This window comes from Diadema antillarum, unplaced genomic scaffold (genome assembly GCF_040938485.1).
Source record: "Diadema antillarum isolate AM-2024a unplaced genomic scaffold, OU_Dant_1.0 seq00000105_RagTag, whole genome shotgun sequence".
Lineage (NCBI taxonomy): Eukaryota > Metazoa > Echinodermata > Echinoidea > Diadematoida > Diadematidae > Diadema > Diadema antillarum.
The window spans coordinates 1,584,280-1,609,269 of record NW_027271191.1 but is presented as its reverse complement, the minus strand read 5'-3'; the positions used below and the strand labels follow the sequence as shown (position 1 = coordinate 1,609,269).

The 24,990-nt window shown below is 37.7% G+C and overlaps 1 protein-coding gene across 1 annotated transcript in view; it reads right to left on the bottom strand.

Annotated features, from left to right (window-relative positions):
- Positions 1 to 1,891: 1,891 nt before the first annotated feature.
- Positions 1,892 to 24,990, bottom strand: part of LOC139726924 (uncharacterized) — a gene marked incomplete at its 3' end in the record, with an annotated part of 45,245 nt that continues 22,146 nt past the window's right edge. The window contains exons 3-8 of the mRNA XM_071637912.1: positions 19,650 to 19,856; positions 14,185 to 14,385; positions 6,814 to 6,938; positions 6,249 to 6,345; positions 5,442 to 5,614; positions 1,892 to 1,966 (exon numbers count right to left, since the gene is read on the bottom strand). Of these exons, the coding sequence (XP_071494013.1) occupies positions 1,892 to 1,966; positions 5,442 to 5,614; positions 6,249 to 6,345; positions 6,814 to 6,938; positions 14,185 to 14,385; positions 19,650 to 19,856 (878 nt within the window). The remainder of the gene's footprint in view (positions 1,967 to 5,441; positions 5,615 to 6,248; positions 6,346 to 6,813; positions 6,939 to 14,184; positions 14,386 to 19,649; positions 19,857 to 24,990) is intronic.

Sequence of the window (24,990 nt, the reverse complement as noted above, 5' to 3'; positions counted from 1 at the left end):
TTTCATTCAAAATATACTGTTACCATGGCAACACATTGTTCAACAATGACGAAAGATGAAGTATGCATATCTTCGTGCTGTAACAGTCACAAAGGGGTTTTTGATAAATGAAAATGGGACTGTAAGACACACCTAATCACACTTATTCTACAAAAAAGTGATCTAGAAAAACTGCTAGAAACACAATTTCCTGTTCATTTTATGATCCCAAACTTTAGAATGATGTAGAAGAATTGCTCTTTCAGAAAATGTGAAAAACTTGATTGACTAGGTTGACCCGTTTTACCCATTTTAAGTCCTTACACAAAATCAGTGCATGCAACTTTTTTGTTGGTTTGTGATACATGGTCACATATCAAGAATTTGCTTTTCCTGAGAGGGTTGATTGCAACCATACAGATAAAGACATTACCTCAACAATCTTTTCTTTCCTATCCTCTCCCCAACTCTTAATCCTGCCTTAAATGTTTGTATTACCAAGTTTTTGGCTTTCCAATTGTGTGCTGTCATTTTTTTCCCCCCAGCATTAAATGATATCTAGATTGAGCTGATATTACAAGCTATAATACCAACTTCTTAATCAATGCACACATTTTGAAGCATTTGACACCAGAAGCATTTAGTAGATGCACAGAGCTCTCACCACTTCTTGCTAAATTTTGCATTTCACCTTATGCTCTTGTGAACGTTAGTAAAAAGTACACACAAGTTGAATTTTGTTGCCTTCTTTGCATATGCAGATGTTCACATGTTAGTGTCATTCATCATGGGTAACACAATGCTGCACACTGGCACTGGTCCGACGTTTTCTGACCAGTAAAAAATACTGTCAGACCAGTAACTTTTTCAGGAATGGACCAGTAAAAAAATGGAAAAACTGGGTACCTTCCGGTCCATCATACAGATCGGATCAGTAGAAAAAATGGGTTAGTTGTGCAGCCCTGGGTAACATATCCATTTATGTCAAGGAAAAAACAAAAAAAGACAATAACCATCCAGGATACTTGTTTAGATGTCATGAATTCCCTCTACACATTTCATTGGAGTCCAAAGATGGAGTCCAAAGTCTTATTGTGGAAATAGGACCAATATAATAATAATACGACCAATATAATGATAACTACTAGCTATGATTCCAAACAATGATTATTGCTAAACTCTGTGTACATGGCACACTCGTTTATAAGGCACACCCCGACTTTAGGACTTGTCAAAAAAAAAAAAAACCCAACAACAACAACAAATAGTGATGACGATTTGCTGGTGTCAAAGACAACTTTTCTGAGCAGACTTCCTTCTTTCGATTTCCCTCTCCCTGGCCGCGATCCCATGAATGATTGGGGGGGGGGGGAACACTGCAACAAACAACCAACCACTTGCTGGCAGCCAGGTGTCTCTTGCGAGTTAAAGCAAAATGTTCAAAATGAATAATATGAAAAACAACAATAGCAGATATATGACAAATGATTCTTTTATCGAATGCAAAATCGCTTTCACTGTAACCAAGCCAAAACACAGTGCATGCATTTCTCACATCAGCATCATGCACAACTGGTATGTATGGATTATCGTTGTGGCAGACTGACTGATCAATTATGGCACATGGGAAGGGAAACTGGAATACATTTTACAAATGATGTTTATGAACCCACAGAAAATCAACTCACATGTGCATATAGCCCCAGTTTGACGTTATAAAATTGGGTGTACATTTGCATGTATGGCAGAGCTTTTGCTGCGTTTTTGTTGTACACTGTCCTTGCATATATTAAGGTGTATCTCCAACTTTTCATATTTCCCAACGTAAAAAATAAAAGTACGCCATAAACACAGAGTTTTTACGGTACAAGCAGGAAAAAAAACAAAACAAACAAACAAACCCAAAACCAACCTGGATCTTGGCATCAAGCTTGGAATCCACTTTTGATTTCTCCTGATTTTCTTTGATGTCATCTCCATTCTCCTTCTGTGACCAGAAAATACAGAATGAAGTCAGCACACTGTGCAAAGAATTGAAAGATTGTTAAAACGAGAACTTACCAGTTTTAAGTTTTATTTCATGAGGGAATTGGAGAAAGAATTCACAGCTTGAGAGCCCATTAAACATGTGCCCAGTCATACTTCATATCGCTATAGGATATGATTTCAAGTTTCTTTTTTTCCAACTCAAATATAATCAACAGCAAATACGAACAATGTGAATATACAGTTGTAAGGAAAGAAATATCACCTGAAGTAACTATGAAGCAGGGTATATTGTACTTTTGATGAGAATTAAAGAAGTGAAACAGATGAGTGTTACATTGCTTTTGGGATGAGAGATGAGGGGACCCACCCAAACGTGAAGCCTGTAGATAGGTGGTCCCACCACTTATAATACACATACAAAAAAAAAAATGAAATGTGTGGTCATCAATGCAGTACATATTGTGTTCAACTCACTGATGGAGCCAACCTATGAAAATAAGACAAAAAATTATACAATACATACATATCACTTAATCATTTGACTAAATCCAACATATATTCCTTGGTACGTCATACTATTTAGGGGGTTGATAAACTGAATGAAGTGTCTAAATCCAGCAAAGATGAGACTATCACGCAGTATAAAATAAGACAGGTACATGAACTTAGACACACCCACATTTGTACGAGTGTCAAACACACAAACAAAATAATACAAAGAAGATTGGAAATAAAATGAACTTGAAGATTGGAAAACCATATTGGAAAAAAAAAAAATCGTTTTTCTTTCACAAATGAGGCTGTCCTACTGAAAATGATTTTGTTTTCCCTAAAAGTTTGGAGATCAAAAGAAGATAACAGAAAGATTAAATGAGAACTAACAAATTTAACATGCTCAAAATTCGATCTTTATTTTTAAGAGTAAGATGAGGAGGAGAGACAACGCAGTACTGCGTATGAGAATATGCGAGATCCTGCCCATGCACAGTCTGATCTGTTTGATTACATGACCCAGGTTAACCTCAATTGATGATATTGTTCTTTTCATGTTGTCAATCTGACTTTGATGCAGTGATTGGATTCTTTGTGCAGAAATGAGTGCTGTCGCAGTCCCTGTATGTCGCTCGGAACTGAAAACAGATCAGTTTCGAAGCTCTCACACAGGTCACATGGAATACACGCAAGTAGCAAGTAAGTAGCACGCGTCCAGCAGGTAAGACGCAAGTGTGAAACTTGCCAACATCCTTGTCCGCCCACAGAAAATTATCCTGCGTGCTGGAAAATCTCTACTTGTAAAAGCCCGTGTAGCTTGTCCGGAAAGGTGTGACAGGGCCTTTTAGCTGCTGGAGGTTCAGTGCCTTGGCTGGAGAAAGTTTGCGCAAATGACCCAATATGATTTTGACATTCCAGATAGATCAGTAGCCAGGGGCTGGAGGGCGTAGATTAAAAACACCTCACATAAATCTGGATACCACTGGATGTGATCCTAAGTTGTCATTGCTACCTTCCAAAACAATGAATGAACTAAGAGCACTTCCTGCTGTATGTAGACTATTACCTGGTGTAAATGGCTTTATCTTCGTAGTACATCATGCCTAAAAATGCTCACACAGTCTGAACAGTCAGTAGGATGTAAAGAACTGAGATGATTCTGCTCACAAAAATTTGTCTGCTCCTTGATATTTATGCATTGTACTGTGACTTAGTTGAATTTCTCCAGGATGCTGCTATATTTATAGTTTCGCTTGGGAGAGATTGCAGCATAAAAGAGGGAGATGATTCGATGTGGTTCTCCCGACACCAGTTAAGTGAGAAGTTTCTTATGGTCTTTGATTAGCATTTCATGATCATTCACTTGTATTGTCTTGCAAATGCCATATAAATAAATGAATATACAAGTGAACAATTATGATGTTGATGATAATAATAATAATAATAACAACAACAACATCATCAACAATAACAACAACAACAAAGAAGGTTCCTCTAACAGCTTACTTTTCAAAGAGCAAGCCATGCCCGAGTTGGCCAGTTTGGTACAAATAGTAGTCCCACTGCTTGGTCTGTATGACCTTTTGCAAGCAACGTGGAACAAGACAGAATGGAGGTGTAGCATTGTAGAAGTTCAGTGACCTCCAGCATATTGTAACTGCATCTAACATCCAGATCCAGCTTCCTACGAGACATAGCTCTATACTTGTTTGTTCAATATGGATGCAAAAACATTGCTGTATGGGTTTCCAAATCTATGTATAATGCTCTGGAATTTGTCTTTACTATCCATTCTGTCTTGACAGAGAACACACAAGACATTTTTGATAAATGTCTCGTGTGTCTTGTGTAGCCTACCCTTTTACCATGGTAATGGCAACACCATTTTCTTGTTTGAAACCTTTTACAGGTTGTCACAGGTTGTTTGAGAAGAGAAAAACATGCCTGTGGTGCTGGCCCCCTCAACAGACTTTAATAGCCATATTATGTGGGATGCTTATACTTGTGTCGCCCATGACACACTGTATGATTGTGGGATGAATGAAATGGCACTGTCCATCAAGCAACCAGTGGGGAAAATGGTAAAAACCACTGAAGTTCTCTGGAGAACCAAAAGGAAAAAAAATAGCTCTAACTCAGCAGTAATCCCAAAGGTGATGAAAAAAAAGTACTATGATGCAAAAGAAAAGATGAATTTGACGGATACTAAAACTACTTGAATAGAGGGAACTTATTTCCTCTCCAAATGTGTGAAGAAGAGATATGACTATAGAATCATGAAATGAAATATGTTAGTTTCTGGCTCCTTTTCCCCCACCATTTTCTAGTGTAAACTTTTTTCTTCCCAAACTTCTTCAAAAAAATTTCCTTCACTCATTTTGCATATATGTTTGTCAATTATGGGCATTTGCGTCTCTGAAATACGCCTTTTCAGCTAACGTGCTACAGTGTATTCAAGTATTTGAGAATGTTAACACTGTATCCTCTTTTTCTTCATTGCCAGCAGGCCAATAAGCCCAAACACCCTATAACACCATGACTGAAATGATTGAGACCTAGGCTTAATAGAGAGACAGAGGAGATGTAAAATGATGAAAAAAGAGAAGCTTTCATAAAGGAATACAAATATTGTAAAAGTAAAAATTTTCAGAGTGTTGAAATTTTCGCGCATTTCGCGCATAGAAAAACTAGCACGAAAATAAAAACCTGTGAATATTTTTGCTTGCCGTATGTTACAGTAGTTGACATCTTAATTCTGCAAAATCAAAAAACACACAAAACTCTTCTTACCCGGCTGAGCGCGAAAAATTAGTCACCCAAAATATCCACTTTTACAGTACATTTAAATAAATATAGCTCATTACAGAACTTATCCTACTTAATGTAAGGATTACAACTAACAACAAAAACAAGAAAAATACTGAAAACTTTCTGAAAGGCATTTCGAAAGTATTATTTAAAGATAAACCTTAATTTCTCACCTTGGTAGTGTAGTCCATCTTGAGGAGATCATACTTTCCAGCTACCTTGACAAAGTTGTCCCTTGCTGACCATTCATTCCTTGTCTTGTCCCAAAACTTCTGCTCAAATGTGCTCAGTGCCTTCTCCAAGTCAGTGCCACAGTTAATAAGATTGTTTTGCCCCTTGTGACCCACTGTTCACATGCAGAACGCATTTAAAAAAAGATGTGATGATTATGTGCTGAAATCCTCCAAACTGGAGAACTTGTTTCATTCTCATGAGAGTAAATTTCTGTTAACTCACATAATTTTCATTAAAAAAAAAAAAAACCCAAAAAACCTTATCCTCCTTCTGTTTACATTTAAATGTGTGTATTCAATTGTTGTTTAGACATTTTCTTCCTGTATGTCGCCACTAACTAACCATAAATGATTTCCACTTATTCAACCAATTCAACTTCTCCATAATATTCATCCATAGGAATGCATGAGGAAAATCAGACTTTTTCAAGCTTCTAGTTCTGCTTTCAGTTCATGAGAGAGCTTGACTCACACAGAGTTTATTATAGGTGCAAAATACATTAAACACAGTTGCATGACTCTTTCCCTCCCCTCCCCCCCCCAAAAAAAAAAAGAAAAGAAAAGAAAAGAAAATTGGTTACACCAGCATTCATTTGGAATACATGATTCAAAACACAAATGAAGACATTACACATTCTGATAACGTAAATCCTTTGGGTTTTTTTTTTTCAAATTGCATTTAGTCAAATCACCCTCAGCCTAGTTTCTTTATGTTTTACATGTCCCAACTCCATCGTAACATCTTACCTCTCCCCCATCTGAACCAGACATGGTACCATTTTCTGGCATTTTCTTCCAGCAACTGGATCACATAGTACTTATTATTGTTGTTCTTGAGATTGGTCTAATAGGGGGAAATAGATATGGAATAATGTTAGAATATAACTTACAATGAACCTCTGCATAAACCTAGATTCTTGACTAATCTGTCATACAAATATTACCAGTCATGACAATGAAATTGCACTGATGGACAGTCACTATTTTCACATTTCTACAGATTCTGCTGTCAACATTTGAATCATATTTGAATCACATCAGCTTAAAATATCAGGGGCAGTCTTGTTTGTTTTTAACGGGGAATTCCTTATTACAGTTAAATGTTAGTCTGATAAGAAAGAGTAAATTCACAATGTCAGTACTTCCTCAACAATGATCTGATTCTAATCAAGTTTCCCCTGTTGTGCTTATATTTTTTTTTCTCTCTTTCTTCTGAAATTAATGGAATTCCCCTTTAATATATGTGGACCTCCATTCAGATTATAACTTCCTAAATATGTTCAGTCTGTCCAGTATTACAGAAGTTTCATACCTGATTGAGCATAGCATCAAATGCAGCACCTGCTCCATCCATATACACCTGAGCTTTGCTTGTCATCATCTCACATTCTGGATCTATTGGTGGCCTGTTCCCAGAGATCCTCACAGTTTTTACCCCTGCATGCAGTTCAGCCAGTGAATGCAAAGAGTGTCACAACATTTTGGGTTCCATTTGCAAGATTATCAAATATATCACATGGAAAGAGAATAATCTCAAACAATGAGAAATATCAGGCTTTTTAGATTTATAGCTACAGTCAACATGTCCTACATCAACCTCTCACAAATACAGGTTTTCCCACTTAATTTCAATGTTTTGTCATTCAATTTCATTTTAGAAGCATACGTTAATGCATCAAAATATTGTCATTCATATAATACGTTTGTGGTTCAAATTAACTAATGCTGCAACTGATTTTGCATCTGCACATTCTAATTCATTGAATATGCATGCAGTTTTTGGGCAATTGTTATTCAATTTTGACTCACCCTGTCGTTAGCTCATTCCGAATATTCAAATTTGTATAAAGCCAAACAAGCTCACACTCAAATTAAGTCCGCAAAGGTGTCCTTGAAAAAGTACATTACTTGTGGTGTATTTCATATTTATTGAATGTAAAGAACATCTATATATGTGGAATACACATGATGATAAAGATGAATAGATAAAATGAAGACCACGAAAACAGTGTGATGATCATAATGAAAATAAATACGTAAATTTTTTTTTTTTTTACACAATGTCATGACCCTGATAAAAATTGGGCCTAAAGATGTATATTCAAGATCAATAAAAACAATATGATGATCACATAAAGAAGGATTTACAATGTATATTGAAGCTTACACACACTGTTGGGCAAAAGAAAGATGTTCAGATTTTTTTTAAAAATCTGATGATCATGATTATGAAATCAAACCGTATGAGGGCATTTACCCCCGAGGATCCCCCCCCCCTTTCCTGGCTAAATACTGGTTAGTAATAAGATTAGAGTAAAGATTAGGATTAGGGTTAGGTTTAGATTTAAGGTTAGAGTTTGGGTTAGGGTTAGGATTAGGTTCAGGTTTACGATTAGGGTTAGGGTAAGGGGAAGAGTCTTGGATAATTGCCCAGGGGGTACAGTAATTGCCTTAAACCAAAAATCAAATATGAAAAATAACACTCATATTCAATGATAAATGGACAAAATCACACTTGTTTCTATGAATGTTTATGTACAACAGTGCTCACCGCTTAACCCTATTAAGCCCAAGCTATTTTGACCCCTCGCAGGCCCAAGGGGGGGCACATTGTGCCCCCCAACTTTTTTATTATTTTATGTATCATCGTCATATTTGGCACGTGGGTAGAGTAACTCATACTCTACATGACCGTACATTTGAATTTTCACAAGGTCACCCATGGAGGGCGCTATTGACCAAAATATAAAGAAATACATAGGAAATATGCTAAAAACATGATTTTTCTGTATAATTTCTTTATACCCATTATATATATGTCTTATTATGGACCAATCGTTTTCATATTTGCCTCAAATGATAAGCAAGTGGAATTTTATTATTTGTTATGGTTGAAATTTCTCAAGGTCACTACATGGGGGCGCTATTCATATCAACATAGTGATACATTATGAGACCTGAGATGAAAATTTTGAGATTGCAAATTGATATGATAAACTAATGATATTAGAGGCATAACTTGGGTGAAGGAATCAAAACAACTCAAAATATAAGGGCAATCTTTTGAAAATATTATTGTTTTCAATTATCTCTATTATATCTATTGTTTTATGCCTTTGTCACATAAAAACAAAGGAAATAATAAGAAAAACTTTCCAGGACCATAATTACTTCAAATTTTGCTCCTTCAACAAATTTCAGCCAGAAATACCCATTTCATACACTGTAATGCTGTTAAATGAAATGGGAACAGAGAAAAGATGCAAAATCTGACTGACATGGTTGTCAGTTTATGGTTGCCATGGCAACTAGCAACATCAAATATAGCTAAATTATCTATCAAAATGTTCGCAATAAGATTTTAGGGAAAGTCACCAAATTTGGTTGAAATCGGATTAAGGGCGAAGGAGTGGCAAACGAAAATCTGGTATGCCCCCCTTGGGCTTTATAGGGTTAATGGGGAGGGGTCGGGAGACAAGTTTTTCTCCTGTTTAAGCGGTGATTCCGCCTAATTGGCTGGTATTGGCCCGTGCAAACCACATGACATGAAGCCCAGTAAGCCTATGTGGGCTACAGTTCTCAAATCCATGGATAACCACAGCAACAAGTGCACATGTGCACACATGCACACAAAATAGTGATAAAAAAGACACAACATTCTCATAATTGTGCAAATTCACTATCAGAATAAACCTTCATTCATCTGATCCACAAAATATCCCTTTCTAGAGTTCACAGTTTACAGTGTACATATATCAAGTCATGTTGCCTTATGACTCCATCTATGGAGAGAAAGGGGCAGCAACATGCACATTACATGATGACACTACAACTGTAACTACGCGTATGCGATGAACACGCTTTTCATATCGTCGGCTTCCCGCAAGAAGGGACTTGGGGCAATTTTTTTCGATTTTGAACATTTCAAATATTGAAAGAGTACATTGTAAGTGAAACTCAAAATATCAGCAAATGAAAAAGGGCATATTAAGAGCTTAAGCACAATTAAGTTCCTGCAATAAGATCGCTACACACTAACTAGCTTTCTTGTGGTCTTTGCTCTGTTTGGACTTTGCCCGGAAGAAGGTCACAAAGCTCAGAGACACTTACGGCTGCGATAAACAAAATGCAGACGAAAATTGACTTGTTGATTTGTCAAAATAATTGATAGGTATTTTTTGAAAGTAAAGGGACTAGTGTTTATTTGTTTATTTTAAAGATTTGTGGGCTTCTCGATCTGTATAAGAATAAACAGAAACTGAAAGTAAAGTGAAAATTTCGTCGTGCCAGTGTAAGTGTCTAATTGTACAGACCTGAACACTGAGTTTTGTGTTACCGGTACTAGTAATGGGTAATTCTCGTAGACTAGACTAGATCTAACTCTATTTGGGCTAACTACAATTTTTAATGTACAAAAGATGAGTGGTCAATCATTGTGATAGCTTAGTAAAGACTAGATGAATTGGGGCCTGGCTTAATTTATGATTGATTTTCATAGGACTAGGTATAAGAATATTTAGGAGGAATTTCACATCTACACTAGATCTAGACTCTACTCTAGAGTATCAAAGATCTAGGTCGAGAAAACTGTCTTCATTTCTGTTTTAGGCCATGCAGGTACACTCGGTGTAATAATATAGACCCTCCAGACCCTCCCTTAGTTGCCTAGTTCACGCTTTGAGTTCTTTATAGACTTCTACTAAAGTCTATGCTTGACGAATCAGAATTATCTCAATTATCTCAATCAATGAGGCCAGGGGGTTGGGAGATGAATATAATTTGGATTTCGGTGCAGGGAATGGCAGAGACCACGAGTGTGTACTACTAATAATAATCTAGACTGATATGATCTGTTTCCTATGTGTTCAGCAGTGTTAACATTAAAAAAAAGGATGTGCGAAAAAAAGCCCCCCCCAAAAATTGTAAAATTGTATTCATAAAAATCAAAGTGATTTTTAGATGTTGCAGTGACCTACCGATCTCTGCAGTCTTAAGCAAATTCGAAGGAACTGAAAAATGAAAGCTTCACCTGCACCAGAATCCAGATCATCTCAAAAGTCAATTGCTTGTTTCTAGGCAAAGCAATTACCAGTGTTTTTAGCACTATAAAATTGTAATTAAAATACAGCCTAAAGTATGAAACTAAAAAGACTAAGAAGTAACTTGCCGAATTCCTGGGCTGAATTATGGTCGAGAAGAAATCAAGGAATGTCACATGATACAAGATCGACCAATAACAATTTATCTTATACATTATTTACTAGTTTGCTTTATACAGAATGTTATGTCATATGACATTGAAGTTGAAGGTGCTTTAAATACAGAAACTCAAATGTTTATAGAAAGCTAAAGTCACTTTAGAATGTATTATACTCATATTCTTATTCATTTTCTTATTTCTATTTTTCATCAACAAGCTTCAGAATCTGGTCTCAGATGCCACCATGGACTCTGTAGCATGTGATCTACTCGTGCAATGGAAGAAAGACAAATCATTGAACTGGGTCAGTTCTGACGATGTTCAGAGATTAGGTAAAAAAAAAAAAAATCAAAATTCAAGAGAGGGGCTGGAGTTTAGGATGCTTGGTGCAAGGGATGCTTGGTTGAAAGGAGTGGTACGTGATGTGAAGCCAATTGCAAGCACATCACAAGATGACAGGAGGCTGGATGTTAATTCATCAGACAATAATGGCATAGACATTCCTTTGTCATCTGATGAAAGTGACATTGATGTACCTCTGTCATTACTTGGTGAGTTTTAAAATTGCTTTGTTTTGTTATGTAGATATTATTAAAAACAGTCCTTAGCCTCTTGTAATAATCTTCAATAGAAAACATGATACTTGATAGACATTAAAATTTGACTTGATTTGATCAAATGCATTATAATCTTGAATTGATGTATATAATTTCATTATTTTCGTCAATTCATTTTTTTTTTCATATACATGATATTCATATATTGCTAATCCTTTAAATGGTTTTTAGTAATTTTTCCAGCTGTAGAAAATCTGAGATATGTGGTCCTATGCTATCAGTAGATCTCATATAGTGGAAAAATTAAGCCTTCAAAACAATTGCAGTTCAAAACGATTGAACAGCCCTGAAAAAAGTGCATAGGTTATGTAATAAGCCCACCTCGCCATGGTTAAGTCATTATTCATAGATATCTTCATAACAAAGGCATAGTTTTCAAAACTTTCGCATTCTTGGGGGATTATTCACCAATTGAATATAATTATACAGCTTAGATGTCACAGTTCTACAATTTTTTTAATCACTCCACTGCAACAAATGTTACCACAGATTAAAGGGACTGTACAGTACTGGTTGAGGTGGGGATTCATGTTTTGAACATTCCTAAGTGAGATAATAAGAAACCTCTTATGAAATATGAAAGAGCACGTTATTTTAAGAAGGATTCAACGTTTATTTGATGAAAATTGGTTTTCAAATGGCTGAGATATCCAAAAATGTGATAATAATAAAAGGCGACAGGCCACGCCTTTTATTAGGATCTCTTTGTTTCACCTTGTTTTTGGATATCTGGGCCATTTAAAAACAGATTTTCATCAAATAAACTTCTGATACCCTCAGAATTGCATGCTCTTTGACATCTCATAGAGTGGTTTCTGAATATCTCGCAAAACGTTAAAAGCTAAATCCTCACCCCGACCAGAACTGTACACACCCTTTAAGATGCCTATTCTTTTATTTTATCACTTATAACATTCAGCAAATCCAGTCCATCAGAAACAACAGGTCCCCCTTTCTGAGCTCCAGCCGGCTCAGGTCCCACCTTCACATCATGAGCTCCAGCTGGCCAAGGTACCACTTTCTCATCATGAGGTCCCACCAGCCCAGGTACCACTTTCTCATCATGACTTTTTCGTCATGAGGTCCAGCCAGCCCAGGTACCACTTTCTCATCATGACTTTTTCGTCATGAGGTCCAGCCAACCCAGGTACCACTTTCTCATCATGACTTTCTCATCATGAGGTCCAGCCAGCCCAGGTACCACTTTCTCATCATGACTTTCTCATCATGAGGTCCAGCCAGCCCAGGTACCACTTTCTCATCATGACTTTCTCATCATGAGGTCCAGCCAGCCCAGGTACCACTTTCTCATCATGACTTTTTCGTCATGAGGTCCAGCCAGCCCAGGTACCACTTTCTCATCATGACTTTCTCATCATGAGGTCCAGCCAGCCCAGGTACCACTTTCTCATCATGACTTTCTCATCATGAGGTCCAGCCAGCCCAGGTACCACTTTCTCATCATGACTTTCTCATCATGAGGTCCAGCCAGCCCAGGTATCACTTTCTCATGAGGTCCAGCCAGCCCAGGTACCACCTTCTCATCATGAGGTCCCACCAGCCCAGGTACCACTTTCTCATCATGAGCTCCAGCCAGCCCAGGTACCACTTTCTCATCATGAGCTCCAGAAAGAAGAAAGAAACCCAGCAAGGTGACAAAGCCTTGTCACCATGACTCCCTAGATCTGAAAGGACTCTCTTATGCCAGCTCCCAAGAAGGACACTTCTGGGCGTCCGACAAATTGGCTGTAGATCATACATCTTCGTTACTCGAAGACTTCCAGAACTATCCAAATCGGGGAGTTAAAGGTGGCAGGAAGCCGAAATGTGCAGGACGCTATTTTACACAAACTCTACACTGCCCCCCTCAGTGTCAGCCAAGCCAAGAAAACATATCTTGTGGACCTTTGCAAGCCCAATATCATACCTGCTGCTCATCATGAGTTCTACATGACACTCAAGGCAATCAACCCTCACGAGCATGTTTCAAATTCATCTAGCAGTGAGGAAGATGACATTCCAATTAAAAGACGGAATTTCTCTGAGTACTTGCTCAAAAAATGAGAGAGTAGTTTTATCCACAAGATTTTGCAATGGACCGACCGCCCGACCATCCGACCTCAGACTAGGCGCGGTCAGACTGACAAAAGTTCAAGAAGTTTTAAGATCGCGATCTTTAAGATCTAAAAGTTTTGCCAGTGTGACTGCTAACTTCCCACGAAACTTCCTGGGAAACATCTCACGAAACTTCCCACTCCAACTAGGGATATTTCTCCAACCCCTGCCAAACTTCTTGACCTATTGCCAGTGTGACTGCTGGAAACTGAAACTTCGTGATCTTTGTAACATGACCAGTCCATCACCTGTTTCTGGGCCGTGCCCAAAGAGATTCAGCCGTGCCTCAGAAGTGCATGGCTGGTGTGTTGTACATATGCTTATTGTTACATAACAACCACTAAGCATCAGACGACGCCCTCTTTTCTTCCTTGCATGCGCGCACTTATGACCCAAACTTCTTGATCTTTGGATCGAGAAGTTTGGCTGCCAGTGTGACCGCATGGAAGAATTTGCAATCTTAAACTAGTTGATCTTTTGCCAGTCTGACCGCGCCTACCGATTCCTATACAATCCTTATGCACTCTAGATGTGGGTGGGGGTATAATTAGATCGGAAGCCGTTACCTCCGATTTTGGTGAGGAAGCGCTTTCTGAAATGCTATGTTATTTCTTCATAATTACGTATATACAATTGTATAGTGGAAGACAAATGTTTTATCTTTCTAAAAATTGAAACAGTTTGATATTTCATTTGTACTTGCAATCCCTCTTTAAAAGTTGTAATATAAGTAGCAAAAAAGTGAGCATACCTTCATTCCACCGGCCCGACTTGGTTTTAGGTTTGGCTGTTGATGTGCTTGCTTGTGCCTCTTCCGCCTCCTTCTCCTCCTCCTCCAATTCTTCTTTTACTTCCTGTTTTGGTTTCATTCTATTTCTTGACTGTCGTGGCTCTGATTCTTCTTCTGATTTGGCCATCAAAATCTTCACAGCTGAATCAGACTCAGTGTACTCTGAGAGCAAAATCGAACAGGTAAGAAAATCAGTGTTCATATTCCATGGTGCATTTGTCATCTTTTTTGAGACAAAACATCATGGCTATTTCACATATATTCATGCTGTTCATGCTGTAAAGATTAAATGCCTTTATGCATTTTGAGGATTGTTTAAGCAACTGAGATTTTAGGCAAAGCTTCTGAGAGCTGATTCCATTTTTTTAACCTACTAAAGTACAGCATCTTCATAACTGTGAGATTAACATTTCATTATGCTGATATTGCATGCATGCAGTTAGTGCTTACAAATTAAAACCCATGAACTGTGCAACATAGCTGGGACATGGAAATATTTGACATGGTCCATTGCATGTACTTCCACAATCTCTTCAGAGCCTGTAAGTAGGCTTACAAAGAACAAATGAAGGGGATATCGTGGCATTTTGTAGTACAAATGTCCCACTTGGCAAACATGCTCCTTGGGGCAAATGTTTTTTTTTTCCATCCAAAGTATTTAATATACCATCGCTGGGGTGACAAGACCTTGTATCTGAAATATTGGTGAAAATGTCTTTTTGGAATTAATGGTCAGAAGTCATGTCCTGTACAAATCCTAGCTGTCTTACCTAAAAATGAGGTCACCATGGCATGTCAAAGGAATGTCTATCCCGAGAGATACAGTGCTTTGGCTGCCATGTTTTGTTTTTTTTGCTCTCCTGAATATTTGACATTTTGTAGATACGGGGTCTTGTCGACAATATATACTGTATGTATAATGACGAAATAAACTGGTAAATTATGCATTTTTGGCCAATAAAGAATGAGTTTATTCTACTCGAATTTTCAGCAGCCTCCGCCTTCTTCAGTATATGTTATCACATGAAAATTATTCATGACATATCACCAACATGTACATGTACTATTCACATGATAGTTTTGGCATATTGCCTTAGCACAGTGTCATTGGGTGCATAAACTCATGTACACACAAGTCCAATCCATAGGTGCTCTTAGATACTGAGGACATTCTTTCTTTCTTTATTTATTTAATAGACAACCTTTCCACCCCAAACTTCTCAGTTCTTTGTATGAATGCAGATCTACCCTTGCATCCACACTGTGCTGAACATGTTTTTTATCAGTTTAATGTAACAAGCCTCCAATTTGCAGGGTTGCCCGAGGAATATAAAAATCAGAATTTACACATTCCCTCGGGAATGACTGTTTGGTATTGACTGGGCACTCTATCATAACCTCAACTAAATGTCACTTGGAAGAAAGAAAATTCACTCTAAATTTGTTTCAATCTGCATTTTGTGTACTTATTAACATAATTTATGCAAAAAATGTCTCATTAATGTAAATACTACAATAAAAATTGAAAAACTGAAGAGTCTTGTTTGTTGCACGAATATTTGCTATTAAGTTCAAAGCGATTAATACATTTACTCATTTTTGCTCCTGATTTAGATGGACAGTGTACAATTGTATAAAATATGTAGATATACAAAAAAATGTTATTTGCATAGAGACACTTTGTCTCTCTAATCATTCTCTGTTGACCCAAGGGATATTCATCCCAGGTGAGAACTTTGTACTATAAAATGCAGTGCTTGAACTAGAAATGTCACTATGGCAACTGGTATGACTCCGCCATAATGTATGATTCTCCTATAGGTCTATAGTACGTCTTGACAATGTGTGATGACAGTTTCATCTAATTGGCAAAATATTAAAATGACATGTTATAATGTGTTGAGTGTTCACTTTCCTTGAACTAGGTTTAATCGGATAAATGGCTACATTTTCTGAGAGAATGTAATTGGGGATTTGAGGACTCTTACTTAACTTTTGACCCTTTTATCATTCTATGCATTGAGTAATTTTCATGGTATAGAGAAAAAGTGGAATTTCTGTATCAAATAGTAAATTGTTAGCATTTTGACCTGGCTTTTGACCCTATGACCTTAAAGGGATCGTACAGTTTTGGTTGAGACCTAATTTCAGGTTTCTAACATTTGTTGGTGAAATAAGGAGAAACCTCTTATGAAATATGACAGAGCTCGTAATTCTATAAGGAATTCAACGTTTATTTGATGAAAATTGGTTTTGAAATGGCTGAGATATTCAAAATAGAGCGATTCTAACAAAGTGTGGGACCCACACTTTATTACGATCGCTTTCTTTAACTTTGTTTTTGGATGTTTCAGTCATTCCAAACCCGATTTTCATCAAATAAATTTTGAATTCCTCTTAAAATGGTATGCTCTGTATTATATTATAAGTGTTTTCTTGGTATCTCGCAAAAGGTAAAAGCCCAATTCTCATCTCCACCAATACTGTATCATCCCTTTAAAATTCCCAAGAGAATCACTGTCAGGCAGAACATTAGTTTCATGATGATGCCTTGAGCCACTTCCGAGATATGAAGGAAGAAGTGAAATTTAGCACTTTCACTTGACCTTTGACCTTTTTGGCTAAAAACTTCCTAGAGAATCTCTATTGGGTACGGTAATACATGTATACATCAAGTTTCAAGAAAAATCCTACAGGTATTGCATAACTATGATGGAAAAAGTGAAATTTAATGAGTTGAACTTGACCTTTGACCCCCTGATCTTTGACCTCATGACCCCCAAATTCCCTAGATAATCACTGCCAGTCAGTACATGCATATGTACTATGTTCCATGAAGATACCTTGAACCATATCTGAGATATGAAGAAAAAAGTGAAATTTTAAGTTTTTCATTTGACCTTTGACCTTTGAGAACTTTGACCTCATGACCCAAAACTCTCACTAGAGAATCTTTATTGGGTAATACATGTTTACACTTAGTTTCAAGAAAATACCTTCCAATGGACGGACGGACGGACGGAAGGACGTACAACCTAAAAACATAATGCCTCCGGCAACACTTCCTAGCGAAGGCATAAAAAGTAGAATTGTTTCCAAATACAAATTTTTACATACTATCATGCATAGTTATGCAAATTTCATGTTTACCTGGATAGACATAAAATCAAAATTTGTAAGATTTTTTTTTCAACATGATCCATATAACATTTCTACCAAATTAGACATTTCTATGGGATGCATATATATTTTTAGATATTTTATACATATCATCCTATACTATAATACTCGAAGTTGTTGTTGTTGTCGCGGCCTTATGTATTTCCTGTTTTATTTCGGCGTTGCTGGTTTCTCTATCTCCTCCCGAGCCGTCGGCTCCGGGCAGTTGCGACCGGTGCCGTCGGCCGCAGGAGAGTATCCTACATCGAATGGCGCGGGTTTCGTCCCCTTTCCGCCTCCGTGTCGACGTCGAGGACGAAAAAGAAAAATTAATTAGCTACATGCATAATGCATTTTTGTGCGTGACGAAAGAGCCGAGCGTTTCAATATTCACGGAACCTGCGCTGGCCTCCTGCTTTCTCGATCTTCCATCTTTTAGCTTGAAGAGACACTGGGGGATACTAAAGATGATGGTGCAGCGAAATCTCTGACATCTTCCGGCGGACGCGCACGCACACACACAATGTACCTCGCAGAACTCTATACACACTCTACACTGTGTGTATATAGTTCTGTGATGTACCTTTGCCTCCGCCTGTTACGTGTACTGAATGTATTGACGATAGTTACACGAATCTGTGTGTGCGTGATATGGACTACAAGGGCATTTACGTACAGTTCGCCATTATTGGCGTCCCCAAATGAAAACAACGAACGTTGGTTATGTAATTGTATTTTGCACAACTGCAGAATACTATATGCAGCTCAGGTACGTCATTTAGTTTGCTCGCCGTTTGCTCTCAAGTCCGGTGTCATTGTACGCAGACTGTTTAGGACGCGGCTAAATATATTTGCCGATCGTACCCTTACATATCAGATTACACGCGCAGCTGTGTCCATTCGTTTACTGCAGAGCTGCCGTAATCATACATATTCATAAGATGAGCGGACGTAGAGGAAAACCTCGCTTTGCCGACCGCCTATTTTTAAAATTGCAAGTGGAAATAGAATGTGTGGTTCTATGGTCTATCAAACCAAGTTTTGGTGACAAAAAAAAGAGGGAGCAAATGAAGACGAATGCAGTGATGTATATATTCTTCTTTCTTCCATAACATGGGAAAAATATTAAAGAAAAAAAATACGAGGTCGTGAGAACCTACTCACACGGGTGCCTATTAAACCTGATGACTATGATCTCCCCCTCCCCAAATAATAACAATGATGATGATGATAATAATAATAATAATAATAATAATAATAATAATGAAAAGGATAATGATAATAATGATATAATAATAACAATAATAGGAGCAATAATTGTAGGCCTAATATTAATTATGATAATGTACAATCTGAAGCAGATGTAGTTCTATATTAATATGATATATCAAGCCAAGTTTTGGTGATTAAAAACAAAAAGGAGGGAGCAAAATTATGAAGATATATCTTATTTTTCTCTCATAACGTGGGGAAAAGAAACATGAAAAAAAAAAAACCACAAAACAAACCGAGGCCTTGAGACCAGCCATGGATTCCCGCGGGTGCCCGTGTGGATGCAAGAGCAGGGGGTAATCAAAGTCATAGTGTTAATATCTTCCCGTTTCGACGGGAACAACCTGTGGGCAGAACTTTCGGGGAATCTCATTTGCGTTTTTGGTAATTTTTCCCTGAATGTTTTTGTTTTTTGCCCTGCGGAGGTGGAAATGTGTGTGTGCGTGAGGGGGGGGGGGGGGGAGGGGTGAGGGGCAACAAGACAACTGTTGGACTTCAACGGGTGCAAATAACCCCTCGAAACTCAAGTTCTATAATAAAAGCAAGTAGTGGCGGGAATGATCCCTACCAATGGACCGGATCGCCTGGCATATACTACAAAAATGTATTATAAAATTTCTGGGAAGGGTGGTCATTTAGAAGACAGCACAATTAACGAAAGAATGAGAAGACTTTTCTTTTTATTTCTTCAATAAAAATGTGCAAAATCGTATTATGAGAAAAAAAAATTAAACCCCTCAGACCCGTGGATTTCCACGGGTGCTGCTAGTTTTATAATGAATACTATACTAGACTTATCTGCATCTATAGAAGAAGAGTGTCTCTTTAGATAAAAATTTGTCAATTGCCCCAAGAAACATCTGTGCCACGTGGGACATTTGTACTAAAAGAATGCAGCATTTACCCCTTCAGCAAGCCGAATGACTATGTATCTTGAGGCTGATAAAATAATACAGTAAAGAACCATTAGCATAACAGTAGGGCATCGCTCTCACCTGTTTTGTCTCGTCTTATCTGCCTGACCACTTGGGTATCATCATTACTCTGCTCCATCTTGTTTAGGTCCATAGTATAGTTGCGTCTGGCAATGTTGAGACTCACAGCATCATCATTATTCTGCCTCCCATTCTCCAGTGCTATGGCATGTTCTGGACAGTAAGCATTCCAATGCTTCTTTTCGTCCTGCCACTCCCACACAAAATCTGCATAGGCAAACAGTTACATTAATATTGTTGGAACCTATCACACATTACGACTCAGAAATTTTGTCTAAAACTAGAAGAACTAGGACAATTATAAGTGAAAACAAATGGTCAAACACGGCAAAAGTCAAGTGATGTCTTGCCTGTGTATTGCAATTTGTGATTATAGTATTTTTCAATGTAAGTTCATTGAGCTTTTGACCTTGCTGTATCAAAGCTGTGGAAAGTTATTGACAGCACACAATATACAGTGCTTATCAGGAAAAAATTCAAGACAGTTTGACCTCTGACATTGTTGGGAGGAGAAACATGAAACAGAAAGGGGGGGGGGGGGCAGGAAGAAGTTGAAGATTGGGAAATGATGGAGAGATGAGAGAAAAGTGAAGTAGAAATGAAATTCTGAGGATGTTTCACAAGACCACAGGAGAGAAACAAAGTCAGAAAACGATGTGGACTATGGAATGTGGAATCACCATGACAAGAGGAGGAATTCATAAATCAGGAAGGTGAGAGGTGAGTCAAGGAGAGATGAGACTATATAGTGTATTTAAAGAGAAAGAACAGAAAAGGAGGAATGAAAGCTATCAACGTGAAGTGGATCCTACAAACTGTACGAAGAATTGCTGTGGGAGAGAGAGAGAGAAAAAAAAAGCGATTTGTTTCATCTTTCTCCTTTACCTGACTTTCACTCTGTTCTTCTCTGCCCTGTTTTCTTCCTTTAAGTTTGGGGGCTTTCTCACCTTTCAGGGAATTGTACCCCTTGGAGCACCCCAGAAGGGAATATGGTGCCCATTTACACAGAAACATATTCGATCACCCTAGTGATAATCCTTGACAAGTTTGGTGAAAATCTGACAATGCATTTTCAACAAGAAGATAAAATTTTCAGATTGGCCCCAGTTTGGTCCCCCCTCCCCCATCCCCTGACCCACCACAAACTTGAAATGACAGTCACTAATCTAACCTACTAATATCACTAATTTAACTTATCACTTAAGGTTTAAGGTTAAACAGAAGATTTGGAACTTTTAGATTCCTTAATCTTGGGGGGGGGGGGGGGGTTGTCTGTCTCCCCATAATAAATATATTTAAAAAAATTGCATGCTCGTCAAAAATGCCTCTGGCACCACTTCGTGGTGGAGGCATAAAAATGTGTTGTATACGTTCACTTTCCTTGAACTAGGCCAAAATAAATAATATGTTGGTTTCCGGTAACATGACCTCGAGAACAGTGGGTCGGAAGGTAGGGGAAAAATTCTATTTTTCGAAAAAATTTTACCCTTTCTATGGAAAAATTTGGTTTCTGGTAACCAAACCCCTAGAATAGTGGGTCGGGAGGTAGGGGAAAAATTTTATTTTCCAAAAAAATTTTACCCTATATTTTATTTTGTCTGGACATATCATTTTAGATATGTCTTTTTGATCTCCCAATGTTCTTATTTATTTTTAAAAATTGTTTTGGATAATACAAAGATTGAAATAAAAGGAAGACACATATTGGCTTAAGGTCTGCGATGTCTGTATCATTTGCTGATGTGTTTTGTGAGTTGAGAGTGACTATGATGGGAGTGATATTCAGGGTTTTGCTGTGGTTGAGATGATAGTGATGATGATGATAATGATTCTTGTGACGTTGATGTACGAACCCTTATGATGATGCAATTTTTTTTGTGTGACCATGACGTTGATGGCGAGTACGACACGAGTAGCCTAGGCCAATGACGAGAGTGACACTGAAACGGGGGCTGATGCTCACTCGATCATGCACAGGAGTGGTCTAGAGACCTGCATTTTATCATTTTTTTTTCCTTTTGCTTGTTCACTCGGGTTTAATGCTACCAAAATTTGTGTCTCTGAAGAAACTCAACCAAAAGCTTGACAATAAGTTTGCATCAGGTCTATTCTGCAGTAAATATTAGATCTAAATGGCTATGCTAATTTAGTTTTCATTTAGAACTCGATGAAATCCATCTTCTTTTCTCATTTTTCAACTAATGAATTATTTAGAACTGTACTTAAATTCTGATGTACTGCATTCACCATTGTATTAAATCAATAAAAAAAGAGCCTGCTGAGCAGGTGTTTCATTCTATCCTTTTCATTTCCTCCCTATCCTTTTTGTTTCCTTCCTGTCACTTTCTTCTTTGACCCTGGATGGAAAAAAAAATCCCATCTTGCCAAGTACAGACATGCCATCATGAAATATTATGACATTAAACTAATAAAAAAATATGTAAGCGATAAGAATTCTTGTTTGTGAAAATAAATAATAAATCAAAGATGATTTCTTATGAAGCAGTTCTTTCAAATGTCCAACAGCTTCGATAATGAAGCATGTGACATCTGAAAACTATCGTGGCAACAAGCGATATTGATAGGAGATTCTGACAAAAACTGTCACACCATTTGATGTTTGAATTTGTCTTTTTTTTATTGGATAGGGTTATAAAACTAAAAACGCCACCAATAAAATTACAATCGCTGTCAATTACAATCTAACACTAACAGGAGCAGCTAGCAGTAGGGGAGGTACGACTCTGTAAACAGCTGATTACTTACGCATCGTATCCATGGGCAACTGCTGGGTAACTGCAAGAAGGCGCATGGAATTTAGACTTGAGTCAAGAACTATTATTTATTATTTATTACTTTTTTATTCAAAGTATTGTTTTTTCTTGGACTGAAAAAACAAGGAAAAGTAGAAATTACGCGGTGCGTAATATATGTCCCCGCCGGAAGTAGCATTTAGTAGCAAAATGTACAATATAGGTAAAAAATCAAGGTCAAAGGTCAAAGAAGTCAAAGGTCAAAATTCTGTGTAGAAGTTTTGAAGCCCTCACCTAGTGCCATCACATAAAGCAAACAGAATCGAAATCGGGTTAGAAATGGCGAAGGAGTAGCATTTTGTAGCCAATGTACAATATAGGTAAAAAAATCAAGGTCAGAGGTCAAAGAAGTCAGAGGTCAAAATTCTGTGTAGAAGTTTTGAAGCCCTCACCTAGTGCCATCACATAAAGCAAACGGAAGTGAAATTGGGTTAGAATTGGCGAAGGAGTAGCATTTTGTTGCAAAATGTACAATACAGGTCAAAAAACAAGGTCAAAGGTCAAAGAAGTCAAAGGTCAAAATTCTGTGTAGAAGTTTTGAAGCCCTCACCTAGTGCCATCACATAAAGCAAACGGAATCGAAATCGGGTTAGAAATGGCGAAAGAGTAGCATTTTGTAGCAAAATGTACAATATAGGTCAAAAATCAAGGTCAAAGGTCAAAGAAGTCAGAGGTCAAAATTCTGTGTACAAGTTTTGAAGCACTCACCTAGTGCCATCACATAAAGCAAACGGAATCGAAATCGGGTTAGAAATGGCAAAGGAGTAGCATTTTGTAGCAAAATGTACAATATACGCTGTAGGTCAAAAATCAAGGTCAAAGGTCAAAGAAGTCAAAGGTCAAAATTCTGTGTAAAAGTTTTGAAGCCCTCACCTAGTGCCATCACATAAAGTAAACGGAATCGAAATCGGGTTAGAAATGGCGAAGGAGTAGTATTTTGTAGCCAATGTACAATATAGGTCAAAAATCAAGGTCAAAGGTCAAAGAAGTCAAAGGTCAAAATTCTGTGTACAAGTTTTGAAGCCCTCACCTAGTGTCATCACACAAAGCAAACGGAATCGAAATTGGGTTAGAAATGGCGTAGGAGTAGCATTTTGAAGCAAAATGTACAATATAGGTCAAAGGTCAAGGTCAAAGGTCACAACTGAAATTTTGTGTAGAAGTTTCAAAGCTCCCATGTAGTGCTATCATATAAAGCAAACAGAATCAAAATTGGCTCATAAATGACAGAGAAGTAGCAAATTGAACATTTTGATCACACACGGACGCACGGACGGACGGACAGATCTAGATGGACGGACACACACATGTACGGAGCCCGGACGGACACACACACGTACGTTTCATAGTCCCCTGCTCGAACTCGTTCGGCGGGAACAAAATAGCCAAAATATTTCATATTACGCTTCTAAAATATATAATGAATATATGAAGTATCTTTACCATGATTTTATGAAGAATTAGAATTATTATACAAATATAAAATGACGGGCTGAACAGTGAAGGCTAATTTCGCCCAAAGAATTTGCAGCACACCGTACCTGGTGCATTCCTAGCGTTCTTGCCGCACTCTCACATCCACGTAGTGCAAGCATGTATGCAGTCACATTTTCTATACATACATCATACGTTGTATGAGTAGTTAGTTCATCAATCTCAATCCTGATCTCGTGCGAGGAAAACCTTCAAAGTGTAGAAAATCCTCTCAAAACTAAGCCAAAAATGATTTTGGAACATACATTACAGTGTCAAGACCTTTTCAGTGGACTTTGATTTCGCTATTCGTCTGTTTTTAGCTCTTGAATGTACGACTTCTTACGTCCGATTCGTTTGTACCAAGCCATGTGTTGCGTGTTTTTTCAGCCCCATGCTTCCCCACACGTACACACAAGCAATCGCGGTCGAAATTTGAGCGACAGCAATAACACGTGCGGAGCAGACATGCGGATTTCAGCACAGGGTAAATGAGTAGTTGAACGTATCACGATTGTAAAACAAATCTTTTTCTACGTCTCTGCAAATTTGAATTAGGCAATCTAAGCATATAGATAGATTATGATACATTATAAAATAGATTAGCCACAGGGAATAATTTTCCTGGTATTGCATCACAATATGCTATAGCATTTTTACACCACTGCTACACAAACTATATTTTGTGTAGCAGTTTTCTTCCATAGAAGTGTACAGGTTATCATTTGAAGCATTGTTCACCAGCCGAAACTGCTAATCATATTTGAGTTGGAAAATTATTCCCTGAGCCATAGCAAGAATTTGCTCAATAAGAGTTATCTGATAACGTTGCAAAATAAACCCCCATCAATGAATGGAATGTCCCAGAGCTATCGGGGGGGGGGGGGGGGGGGGGGGGGGGGCTCAAGGAAGTTATGGACACGTCAATTTGCAAGTGGGTAAGATGTGATTACAATTGGGTTAAAATGAAGAGGATTTATGAATGAAATACACGTAAACATAATATTTTTTCATAAGTCATTCACAGTTTATTATTTTCTTTCATAAAATTCACA